We start from the raw sequence: 13559 nt of genomic DNA, 5'->3' as shown, positions 1-13559 counted from the left end.
AGAAAAAAGCCGGAAGTGGCACTGTGGCTCAAGTGGTAGAGCGCTAGCCTTGAGCTGAAGAGCTGAGGGACAGCGCCCAGGCCCAGAGTTTAGGCCCCACGACCGGACCCCCCCCCAAAAAAACCCACCAAAAAACAGTGCAAAACAAGTTTGAGACTAGGGAGCCATCACAGTCTATCCTTGGTGCTATGACAAAATGCCACCCCCCCACCAACTATGTAGCTCATAAATAGAATTTTTCTCCATCCTACGGACTGAGAAGTTGAGACCAGGTACTAGCAAATCCAGTGTCTGGTGCAGGCCCACTTTCTGCTTCACTGATGGTACCTTCATGTTGCACCCTCACAGAGAAGAAGATGCAAACTAGCTCCTTCACCTTCAGTCCTCTTTTCTAAGGGGCATTGAACCCTTTTAGGAGAACCTTCCCAAAATCATTATCTTGGGGGTTAGGATTTCAACGTATGAATTTTGGGAGTGAGAAAAACATCCAGTTGATTATAAGAGTATATGAGATAGGGACACAAGAGGTTTTATCTTTGTTGCTGTTGTTTTTAATGTACTTATACTGTATTTTTTTTTTGTTTCTTTTGTATGTTCTTCCCCCATGGTATAATCCTGTTTTCACTATATTTGATTCCAGTGCCCTGCATCTTGTATATATTTTTCTAATGTGAGGAGGGGAAGGGAAATAACAAAATGATGAAATCAGGATACAGGATGACCCATTATAACAATGAGATTTACAAGACACTATGTTGAAAATGAACTTTACAGCTTGGGGGGTGGGGATGGGTAGAAGTTGGGAAGAAAGGGATGGTAGGGGAAAAACAAAGGAGGGGGTAACAATGCTCAAGAGGAGTACTCATTACCTTACTCTTGTAACTGTAACTCCTTTGTACAGTAGCTTTACAATAAAAATATATATTAAAAAAGCGTATAAGAAATTAAATGAGTAACTTTTTCTGTTAGGCACAGATTTCATGCCAGCAAAGAAGCAGCAGCAAGCACTTCTGATGTAAAAATCCAACATTTACTTCTATACCTCAAAAAACAGTTGCAGAAGATATCTCAGTGCTACTGTGGGGCAAAAGCCACTTGATCTGTCTGGTCATTACAGATGTTATACTGTCCACTCTTGACATACCTGGACAGGAAGACATGCAATATTACAGTGGGAATACTGGGTTGTGCCTAATTTGGGAGAAATAAAGATCAAACATAAGAAAGTGAATCAATATGCTAAACTTAAAGGACAGACTACTGTTTCCAGCAGTGAAGAAATAACACCTATTGGATTTATAATACCACCTTGAATACTAAAAAAACAGACAAAACCTATGCAATGACGACTTTCAGCTACTGCAGAAAGGACAGTGATTACTGGCAAGTTTCCAGGCTATGGTGCAGGAAGAGGTGACCCACACAAAACTAAACAATCTTGCTTAATTGTAAAACAACTCAGGGCAAAGTGGCTGAAATCTGTCTCCTTGAAAGCCTCAATACTGATTTATGCTCACAGAAAATAACTAAAAAGAAGTGACACACAGAAGAGGCACTAGAGGGAAAAAAGCAAGTTCAACTATCTCTAGAGTTCATAATAGGGCTAGGAATAGTTTATATTCCCATTAGACTTTATCTATGGGGGTACTGAGAAATGAACCTATAAAGTATTTCCTCAGCAGTGAGGAAAAATTACTTTCACAATAAAAGATGGTCTGGCCAGGTACTAGTGGCTCATATCTGCTATCCTAGCTACTCAGAAGGCTGATATTGGGAGGATTGTGGTTTGAAGCCAATTAGGGCAGAAAAGTTCATGAGACTCCATCTCCAAAATAATCAGAAAAAAAAGTAGGGCTGGAAGCAAGATCAAGTAGTAGTGTACTAGTAGTATACTAGTTGAGCAACCATGCATGAGATCCTGAGTTCAAACCCCAGTACTGGAGGAAAAATGTTCTGACCATAACAAGTCTAAAAGAACACCTTGATAGGATCAAACTAATTTGCAGTAACTTCATTTTTTATGAAACAAAGCTCACAACACTAAAGGAATCCTGCAAAATCCAAACAATACCTAATACAACATTACATCCCACTTTTGGGAGAAAAGTTAGCCAACAGAAAACAGATCCCAAAATAATAAAGATGGTAAAATCAGCAAAAAAAAAGACATTAAAAACAATCATTACACTGACTAGATTCAACAAGGCAGAGAACATGAGCATAAGGAGAAACGCAATTTAAAAAAAAAACTTGGTAGGGGGAAAACAAAGGAGGAGGCAACAATGTTCAATAGGAAATGTACTCATTACCTTGCTCATGTAACTGTACCCCTTTGTACAGCATTTTTACAATAAAAATGTACAAAAAATACTTAACTTGAACGTCTAGAAATGAAAAATGCACTATCAAATGAAAAATACACTGAATGAGATCAACAGTAGCTTAGACATTGAAGGTCAGTGATATTGTTCAAGTTCATAAAATAGCAATAGGACATATTCACGTAAGAACACAGCCATAGAAAGCAAGGTGCAATTGGCTCTTGCTATTTAGGGTGGCTGAGCTCAGAACATTCCAGTTTGAAGCTAACCCTGGAAGAAAAGATTTTGAGGCTTTATCTCCAAAATAATTAGAAAAAAGCTTGGCTAGAGGTGTGACTCACATGATAGAGCAACAGCTAAGCAAGAAAGCTGAAGCATCAAGATTATGGCAAACAACCTCTCTCCCAGAAAACCCAGTACTGGCAAAAAGTAATAATAAAACAGCACAATAGAATCTACGTAAAATAAAATGCAAATTAAAAAAGAAAAGAAAAATGACAGAGCTGTGGGGGCAAATCAAAATGGAGGTTATATTATAATGCAAGCAGACTAATTAACATGAAGTAGCTCTTAAAGAAAAGGGGTAACGGAGAACAGAAAAATAATTTGAAGAAAGCCATTTTACAAATTTGGTGAAAACTATACGCTTGCAGTTCCTAGAATCTCAACATATAGACAAAATACGAAGGAACAAATATGAAAAAAATCACATCATTGTGAATCATAATCTAACTGCTAAAAGTCATTAATAAGGCAGGGTTACCAGGAAAAAGATGACTTCTAGATAAAACAATGGTAACATGGAACTTCACATATTAAACTAAAAATCAGAGACAAAGAGGTAGATTTTAAAATACTGATGGAAATAAAGATATTAAAGATTATTTATCCACATGAATATCTTTCAAAAATGGAAGAGAAATAAGAGTTCTTTAAAAGGACAGCTTAAAGAAAAAAATAAAAACACAATTTTTGAGTTTATAATACAAATAGCAGTAAAATGTATTGTAAGAGCAAAAAGGCCAAGAAGTAGGAAGTAGACCACACTGAGGAACTTCTACCCAGATACATAGTCATTTTTAAAGTTTATTGTGACATGCTAAAGATGCATAATGAAAAATCGAAGAGCAACCAATAAAAAACAGAAAAGTATAACTGAATCCCAAATTTTGCTTAGGACAGAGAAAGTTAAGTGTATTATTCCTTTTTTTTTTTTTTTTGTCCTTTATGGGGCTAGAACTCTGTGCCTGCGTGCTGTTCCTTAGGTTTTCAGCTCAAGGTAAGTGCTCTACCATTTGAGCCACAGCGCCACTACCAATTTTTGGTGGTTAACTGGAGATAAGTCTCACAGACTTCCCTGCCTAGACTGGCTTTGAACCATGATCCTCAGATATCTGCCTCTTGAGTAGCTAGGATTACCCATGTGAGCCACTATTCCTACTTTTAAACAAATCAAAACAAACACCAAATTTGAATGTGCAAAATGACAACATTCTTTGAGCTCTGCAGATAAAAAAATATCTGAGGTAGACAGAGAGACACCATATGCAAACACTTCCTTGGAATCAAGAGATTTTAGCTCGGAATGCTCAAGGGGAAATGGCACCCCCTACAGGTTCTTCCATAAAGATCTAGCCAGAATATCATTAAGAGATTCTAGGGGAATAAAGGGAAATACAAATTCATATCTCTTTCATAGTACAGCTTCCAGGAAGGAACCATGGCATGAATGGGAGAGGCTGGAAGCCTTGCCAGGATCCCTCCTCCTTATTTTGTATGGAATGACAGAGCAACAGACAGGAGGAAAGAACAACACAAGCCTCACAACTGACTAAAAAAAAAAAAAGATACATATGTATACACATACATACATACACATACATATGCCTAATAACCATATATATATGTATGTATATATATAGTACATGTACATATATGTGTATGCATAGCTTTCCATATACCTTTCTGACAAATAAAACAGGGGCCTCACACTGTTTTCAATTCTTAGAAGGTAAAGCTTCTAGGTCAAGAAAATTATACTACCCTGTCTTAGATACAAGAGCTTACACTTATTTGAACAAGTACTGTGTTAAGCAACCTACATACATATACTTCAACTAACTCTAAACAGGAATAATCATTTTGATCTTAATCCTGTGAAGCAGGACGCAGGAATGATCCTCCATTTACAAAGGAGAAAAACTCCTGTCAGAGAGAGATTATAATTTGCTCAAAGCCACATAGCTATAATAAAGCCAAGATTCAAACTAAAGCAATTTGACAACTAAATTAATTCTCTGATCCCACACAGCTTTTATATCCAGTGCTGGGGAAGGGATGGCTATCTCATGTCTTTGGATTAGAGACAGATTCAAGATTATTTCAACGTATATCTTCCACTAGATGCCAGAACCTATCTGCCATCCATACCATGATTAGTTTATTGCTATCTTTGCTAGTTAAAGAGGAATCCCTCAAAGTTTGCATGCTAGACCTCCTCTTCTATTGTAAGGGGAATTGTTGTGGACTATTTTCTTCTTGCCAAAATGGCAGAAAACCAAGAACTACTGGCTCTGCCTCAACTGAAAACTGAGCAGTCTTTTAGAAAACCATAAAATTCTTAATTGTATCAAAAATCTTGGTAGGTGGTAGAGATGATCTAAATGAGCTTTTGGGGGAACAGCCAGTACCTCCCACATTTGGTGACAGCACCTACATACCCTCCACCCCCCAAAACTACAGATGCTCAATATTTTGGAATCCTTCTATGGGAAAGAATTCTGAGCCACAAGCAATAGATTCATGACACAGTGAATGGTATACTTCTTTCTCTGATGTCCAAGCCAGGAAGACTCAAGACAACACAGGTCATTCAGAGGCCTGAGACCAGGCAAACATTACAAGGGCAGACAACAGTTACTAGGGCTTAAGGGATTTCCCTATTTGAGAGGTAGTGACTAAAACAGGTCAAGAAAATGCCATTTCAGCAGTCTTGAAGTCAAATTGAGAGAGCCAAGAATATTAAGTAGGTGTAAACTTAGGAAAGGAAAATGGAGAAATAATAATGGCTAACAGTTACATGGAATTTACTGCTTATGGAATAGCTCAAGATCTTTAAATACCTTTACTCATTTATTAAAATAATCAGAAAAAGCAGATACTATTGTTGAGGAAAGTACAGAGAATTTTTTATTTATTATTATTATTATTATTTTTGTCAGTCATGGGGCTTGAACTCTGGGCCAGGGTGCTGTCCCTCAGCTCCTCAGCTCAAGGCTTGGGTGTGCTGTCCCTCAGTTCTTCAGCTCAAGGCTAGCACTCCACCACTTAAGCCACAGTGCCACTTCTGGCATTTTCCGCTTATATAGTGCTGAGGAATAGAACCTAGAGCCTCATGCGTGCAAGGCAAGCACTCTACCACTAAGCCACATTCCCAGCCCAGCACAGAGAATTTAAGCTGTGTAAGGTCACACAGAGCATGGCTGGGATTCGGAGCCAGTTTAGTACTAGTGGCCCATCCTTAACTGATACTCAATGCTGCCTTTCTAGAAAAGCCAGCTGGAGGTGGCAGAGATGATAGGAAAACAAATGTTGCAAACCACTTCCATCCTGTATGTGTGGTCTCTCATGGTCTCTATAGATCTCTGCATAAAACAGAATCCTGTCAGGTAATCAAAAATTCAAACACCAGCCCTATATTCCAGAACTGACATATACACTATACACAAAGTAGAACTGAACCTCTCCCCATCAGAAATATAGCTCACATAAAGTAACACACCAGGCTAAAATTGCAAAATAAAGTACAACTATATTCAAGTTTTTCTAAAATAATAAGATCTCTGGCTGAAGATGTAGTTTAGCTTGTCTATCATACACAAGGCCCTTGGTCAATTCCCAGTACAACCAAAACACACCAGCACCAAGAAATAAATACAAGGTCTCATTTTTTTTAAATAAAAGGCCCAGAGCAAAACATGGGTAACTTGTGCTAATCTTACATAAGAAGTGTATTAGTATGTCTACAAAATGTGAATGCTGAGCAAAATCTAGTGATCTATTCATAAACTTTATAGATGTACCCTGTCTCACTGAGTGCTAGGCATATAGAGTTAACTTCAGCAGTCACAATGGAGGAGTAAGTGCCAGTGAGCGTACTTGAGCAGCCACACTGTAGTTTCTTCAGTTGGAGTGGTATTCAACACTGGTTTCCTTTGAAGTAGACTCTTTATGATGATTGTTTTTTGAGTTAAAGCAAACCCTTTGGTCTTCCAAGACCATAAACTTACAGGAAGCTTAAAATACATACCAGATGTTAAAATCCAACATATGGAAGGACTAGCTGAGTGAATGAAGCAGACATGAAATAATCTGGGCCTACTGAGAAGCTATTCTACATTCCATAAGAATAACTTATTCAGTTAATAAAACATGCATTGAAAGCTGGCCATTGTAAAAAAAAAAAAGCAGCGAAATGCAAGAGTAGGATTTTATTTAACTATGTCTACACTAAGGCTCAGAAGTAATTCCAGGTCTACTTCTGTGTATCATGTAAAGTTACTGAGTAGCACAATCCATAGCATGATTTAAAAACCTTAGGTTTTAACATTTCATACAGCAGTTCTATGTCCAATGTCACTTAGCTCAAGATGTATTCTGTCAGTGTTTAGAATAATGGTCCACTAAGTAGTAGCCAGAGGGAGAATAGGTAATAGATTTTTTTATTCAAACAGTAAAAATTGTATTCTTGCACATAAATGCTTACCTCATAGCAATTTGGAAATAGCATTCAACACTCAGAATTTATGTTTTTCTGAGGTTTTAAGATAGTTGAGGTCTTGTGATGCAGAAATACAAATTTCCAAAAACTGTTCCGACCCCCAGTAGTAATTTGATGGTATATCTGAATGACTATCTAGATGTAATTTAATATAATAAGAAATTAGGGCCAGGTGCCAGTGGCTCAGGTCTGTAATCCTAGCTACTCAGGAGGCTGAGATCTGAGGATTGCAGTTTCAAAGCCAGTCTGTGCAGGAAAGTCCATGAGATTCTTATCTCCAATTAACCACTAGAAAACTGGAAGTGGTGCTGTGGCTCAAAAGTGGTAGAGTGGGGGTTGGGAAGGTGACTCAGTGGTACAGTGCTTGTCTTGCATGCTTGAGGCCCTGGGTTCTATTCCTCAGCACCACATAAGCAAAAAAAAAAAAAAAAAAGCACTGTGGCTCAAGTGGTAGAGCATTAGCCTTGAGCTGAAGAGCTGAGGGACAGCACCCAGGCCCAGAGTTCAGGCCCCATGACTGACCGACCCCTTCCCTCACAAAATAAAATGGAACAGTGCTAGCCTTGAGTGAAAAAGCTAAGGGACAACACCTAGGCCTTAGTTCAAGCCCCGTGACTGACCAAAACAAAAACAAAACAAAACCACATAGGATAAACATTAATGAATATGTACTTAAGCCTTGTTGGAAATTTAGTAAAACTAGAAGCAATTATACAAAGCAATTTCTGTAGTTCACTTTTTATCACCTTAGATTTCACTTGTCCCCTAATCTAGGAATATCAGAAAGTTCCTTATTAAGCTTTTTGTCCAAGTAACTGTCAGTGATTCAATATCTGTAGAATCTGAAGAGTAGAACTGGAGATTATACACAGTAGATATAAAACATGTTTTTCCTTTTTTTTCTACTTTTTAATTGGGCAGACTGTCTGAATCTATACATTTTATCACTGTTTTTCTTATGACAATACAATTTCAACTGTCTCTTGCTCATGAAATGATAAAGGTCTTCAGATCATATTCCCAATTATCAGACTGTGAAAGTATTACCTGACAATATTCATCTTGGGCTTCCTATGAATACGTTCCCCATTTCCCTTTCTCTTGCTTGTCTTCTATTTGCTTCCTGCTTCCCCTTTGTGTTGATCATCCTGAGAGCTTTTCTGGCCAGCACATTAGCCTTTTCTTTTCTTTAGAAAAAGGATCAGCTGCAGGATTCCACACAAAAATCTCAACAAAACACGAACCATAAAAATTGGTGTGAAGGCCAGGCGCACACCTGTAATCCTAGCTACTCAGGAGGCTGAGATCTGAGGATTGCGATTCAAAGCCAGCCCAGCCATGAAAGTGTGTGAGACTCTTATCTCCAATAAACCACTCAAAAGTGGTGCTGTGGCTCAAGGGGTAGAGCACTAGCCTTAAGAGCTGAGGGACAGTGCCCAGGTCCAGAGTTCAAGCCCCATGACTGACCAAAAAACAAAAAAATTGATGTGAAAAGTTTAGAAGAGGGGCAAGTACAGAAAGTGTCTTTTATAACGAAATAGTACCTGAGGAAAGAAAAGAGATTTGACAGGAAAGAAAGCCACACTAAACATTTACATATAAAAAAGCATATGTAAATATGTATTCAAACCATATACAACTTGAGTGGGTAGATAAATAATATGAAGCCAGTTAAGCTAACTGGCTTATGACAATGGAAGACAAGCATAGAATGGAGTAGGGCCAGGTAGCCAAGTCCTGCCCTCCATGTATGTCAGAAACAACTCGCATTCTTTTGCTGTTTCAGTAGGCTCCCAAAATAACACTCAAAAACAGACTTGACCTGGGGTGGGGTGGGCTTTCAAAAGATTTCTGCCAGCATCTGTAAATGTGAGTCAGAGGTCCAATGCAGCCCACAACTGTTTTCCACTTTGGATGAGTTTGGAATAATGTAGTTAAAAGATGTAAGAGATGAATGTCTCCAATAGGTTTTCAGAAATCAGTACTATAATCCTGTTTTGTTGGAGGCAGAGTTCCTTCTATCCTCTGGACTCCATTATTAACAAAAGATTACTACTTATTCTTGAGGAAATAACATGGTTACATCTATGACAAGTTAATGATCACCATATATTCAGAAGAAAAGCTCTAATTTTTCTATCTCATTTCTTTGGAATATGATTTCCCTTGATGTCAAAGTATCATTAAGACAGGTGGTGAATTTATAAAGGATTTGAAACTGGAAATGGTTTAAAATTGTAACTGCAATTAAGTATTCTAAGTACACCAGAACAGGGAGCAGAAGAAACCTGTGGTTTATAGCTTCTGGAAATATATGTTCATATATAAATCAATTAAAAATGATTCATTTGGTCAATGAATGTAAATTATATACTCTCTAGTGCCTACTAAATACAACAATGCGATCAGACTTGTGAGACTGTTCTATTTATAATATTCCATATGTTGTGCCATCAGTTATTAATAACTTTTGGCCTAAGTTATTTTGGCCAAATATTATTGTTTTTTGAAATAAAGTCTCTCTGTGAAGCATACATTAGCTTAGAACTTGCCCTCCTCCTGTCTCAGTCTCCTGAGTGATTATAGGTGTGTCACCTCCTTGATTTACATATATATTTTTTGTAGGTGGCAGGGTTTGAATTCAAGGACTTGTGTAGGTGCTCTACCACTTGAGCCAGGCAGCCAGCCCAGCTTTTTGCTGGTTAGTCTTTGGAGACATCGTCTCATTGGCTTTCCTGTCCAGGTCAGCTTTAACTTTGATCTTCCAGATCTCAGCCTCCTGAGTACCTAATATTACAGGTGTAAGCCAGTGGTGCCTAGCTTGGCAATATTCTCTACTATATTCTTTCACCTCTGGTGAGGAACAGGCCAATGGTAACAATTTTGACTACTCAACAATTTTGCACTGGTTAACTTAAGCTTCTACAGAGAAGGCACACAATTTTTGGAGAAGAGCCCATATAGATGTAGCTCACACTTACCTAGTACTATGTGACAACCACCATTCTAAACATGTTACATACAATAATCCTCTCAAAGAAAGCAGTTTAGGAGGAATACTAATAACAGGGAGTTAACTTAGCCATTACTCAGCAACGATCAGTTTTTATCTAAAATGTCCACATGTAGCCAGAATACCTAAACATAGATAAAACAAAAATAAATTTCTACAACTTTTTCATACATAATACTAACTTTTTAGCTATACATAGAGACAAATGTTGTTCCCTTTTCAGTGACGCATGCCCAATTGCCTCAAATGTTATCTGTGAGTAAAGTTCAGAAAGAAAAATAAATTAGGATGTTTCTGGATATAGCTAGCTTGTTTACCTAGAAGCAGTGTGCTGAATTAGGCCACAAAAATCTAAATGGACAATGGACTTCTACTATTCTGCTGGACTTAAAAAGCCTTTCATTACCACTACTCAGAAAGTATCTTAAAAGGTTAAAAAAAAAAAAGAAAAGCAAAATAAGGGAAAGTCAAAAATCTTAAGAATTCTTTCATTTGAAGAAAGGATGGAGAGCCTGTGTTCCGACCCAAGGAGGACTTACAGAACCAATGTAAACAAAGTTAACACAGAATTTTCTGAGAAAGGAGTAAGATTCCTCTGAAAATAATACTGTTATTTTCATTGTAGCTTATATGATGCCTTTGGATACCCCACGATTTTGTTTTGTAGAAAACTATTCAGAAAATGCTAGTATGAAGACAAAACATGTGTTGCTCTTAATAAGTCATTTATAAGCTATACTTGGCTTAGTAGCTATTGCTGTAGGAAAGACTACAGAAGTACCTCAGTCTCTATACATCCTTCAGGATAACTTTGTAGGCCCTCATCATTTCTTGACTGACATTGATATTCCACTTCTTATTCTCCAATCCATTTTCATAGGCACTGATCAAAGTAATGAAAAACCTTCAGCTTTTTAGTTCATCATGACTCACAGGAAAACGTTCAAACTCCTTAGAAATGCACATCGATCCTGTGTAGTATTCTCCCGATGATCCAGCCAGGTGCAGGTACTCCCCTCACAAGCTCCATCCTGTCCCCCAACCAAACACTAGCTCTCATGCACCTCCATCTCTGGTGGTCAAATCCCAAGCTATCTGTGTGTCTTGGCCCCTGCAGGTGCAGCCAGATGTGGTGCTCACTTCCTTGCACTGCCATACACTTTCTAGGATACCTTTCCCTGTATTACTCAGACTAAACTCATCCTTTAGGACTCAGCCTTAGACACTTTTGGGACACTTTCCTGACATCCTCACCCTTGAAAGGATCGGAAGCTTTTTGGGCACTGTACTGTGCTCCCTCATCAAACTAATGGACTGCTTTATCACTTTTCAGCTCAGTGACCTTTGACAAATTCACTAAATTTCACTGAGCCTATTTCTATGTATCTCACAGTTAGCATTAATTTCCTATCACAGTGAAACCATGTCAAAAATTCCTTTTTCTAGAGGTACCATGCAAGCATTAAAATTTTTTTAATCATGAAAGAGCACAGTGTTTTTAACTTAACCTAAAAGACTTATCTCTTAGTTTCCAGTCCCTTTTTCAAGGATGTTCTGCATTATCCTACTCTTTGGTTTCATCTGCTTCGAAGTCCATCTGCTTCTACAGGGGAAAAATAGTCTACAGTGATGCTTAGATCATTTCAAGAAAAAACAAAGTGGGTGGGAAGCCCCTGAAAGATGAAGATTTTTCTTCTTCCCACCTTTCCAAATACCATCACAGGAATCTTGCATAAACACAAACCATTACTCAGTAAATCCAAAAGAAGTAAATGCATACAAGCATAACCTGTACTTAGTAACCTTAGAGTCATGTAACAGATTCCATATTAATTTGGCCTTAAGCTTCAAATGCCTCTGGTGTCATCTTCAAGTGCAGCAAGAAACTTCCTGCTATGTTTATTTTATTTTCTGATTTGGCATATAGTACAAATTGATAGTACAATTGGTAAACGTCTTGAAAGTTTTCACATTATCAGAATCAACAGTGCAATTAAATCCCGAGGCGTTATTAAATACCTACTGTACTAGACCTTGTGACAGTACAAAGGTAAAAGTTGATGGACTCTTGTCCATAAGCCACAAAACATACTGAAGGGCATCTAAGTCATCAGTACATATAATTACTAGTGAGATGAATGGTCATGACGATCACCAAAGACACCTGAGTTAGCGCAGGGGCTCGCAAAATTAATACTGCATATTATGAACTATCAGTGGCCAACAGCTTGCTATTATTGAGTATCTACTATATGCGATCACAGGTATTTCCATCCCCTGTCTCCTTCCTCTCATCACAAACCTAACTGTGCTGTTGTCTAAGGACTATCCGCCACACTTGTATCACATACATGGGCCAAGCACTGTTCCAAGACCGTTAGGTGTATATTTCTCATTTACAATACCGCTATTGTATAGATGAGAAACCCGAGGTACAGGGCTTGTCATTTTTCAAGGTCAAGAGGCAAAAAGGAACATGTCAATGAGGATCTAAGAAGAACCTCGCCAAGGGCGCGCGGATCCGCTCTGGGCTTGCGGGAACGCACCGGCTGGAACCCGCCGGGGCTGCACTCCCCCCCCCCAAGTCCCTGACTGGACTCTGGACTCCCCGCAGCCGCCCTCAGTCCCACCGCAGAGGCCACGCGGGAGACTTCCATCACAGGTAGGTGTTCAGGGTAAACGGGAGCGAATCCGATTTCGAGGTGGCGGACTGGGCTCCGGTCGGTCGGATAACGAAAGGAAAACCTTTGGGATTGAGGGAGGGAGGTGGGGTGGGGTGGGTTTCGTTTCCAGGACCACCGCCAGGGGATGGCAGCCGCCATCGCCGTTCTCCCAGCACCCCCGCCCCCCCATCTTCACCTCCCCCCCGGCAGCCTTGGGTTGGGCCATCTGCTCCTCCACCCTCGCCCGCGGGCGCTCCCCGCACGCTCCTCTCCATCCGACCCCGACACCGCACCGCTCCAGGCCTCACGCGCCTCCCGGCCGAGTCCTACACCCAACTCGGCTGGCTGGCTGGCGGGGTCCTGGCAGGGGCGGCCCGGGCCCCGGCTACTTACGGTTCCAGTACACCGGGTAGCACTCTCCTTGAGTCACATCCACCTCGTAGAGGCCGCCTCGCACGCACACCGGCTCGATGTTCACCAGCTCCTCCATCTCGGGCTCGTGTCCCGCCGCCGCGCGCGGGCAGAAGCCGCAGGCGCGGTCCTCGTCGTCTTCCTCTCCGGAGCTGGAGGCCCGGCCGCACGCCGGGTCGCCATCCCGACTGTGCGCTCCGGGCCGGGCGCCCGAGGCCTGCAGTACGGTCCGGAAGGCGAGCTCGATGCGCAGGGAGTCGTAACCGATGAAGGGCTTCCAGGTCTTCTTGTCCTCCTTGTAGAACCAACGTACCTCCTCCGGGCCCAGCTCCGTCACCACCTCGTAGCGGTGGCGGGCGGCCGGGCCGGCG

At 40.2% G+C, this 13559-nt stretch overlaps 1 protein-coding gene across 4 annotated transcripts in view; it reads right to left on the bottom strand.

Annotated features, from left to right (window-relative positions):
• The window catches only part of Ddhd1 (DDHD domain containing 1), a 69106-nt gene extending 55774 nt beyond the window's left edge, over positions 1-13332 (bottom strand). For all 4 annotated transcript variants that reach the window (XM_013012314.1, XM_013012315.1, XM_013012316.1 and 1 more), the window contains exon 1: positions 13171-13332. In XM_013012314.1, coding sequence (XP_012867768.1) covers positions 13171-13267 — 97 coding nt within the window. In that variant the 5' untranslated portion in view covers positions 13268-13332. The remainder of the gene's footprint in view (positions 1-13170) is intronic.
• Positions 13333-13559: the final 227 nt, after the last annotated feature.

Source organism: Dipodomys ordii, unplaced genomic scaffold (genome assembly GCF_000151885.1).
Source record: "Dipodomys ordii isolate 6190 unplaced genomic scaffold, Dord_2.0 Scaffold16, whole genome shotgun sequence".
Lineage (NCBI taxonomy): Eukaryota > Metazoa > Chordata > Mammalia > Rodentia > Heteromyidae > Dipodomys > Dipodomys ordii.
This window is presented reverse-complemented; position numbering and strand designations above follow the sequence as displayed.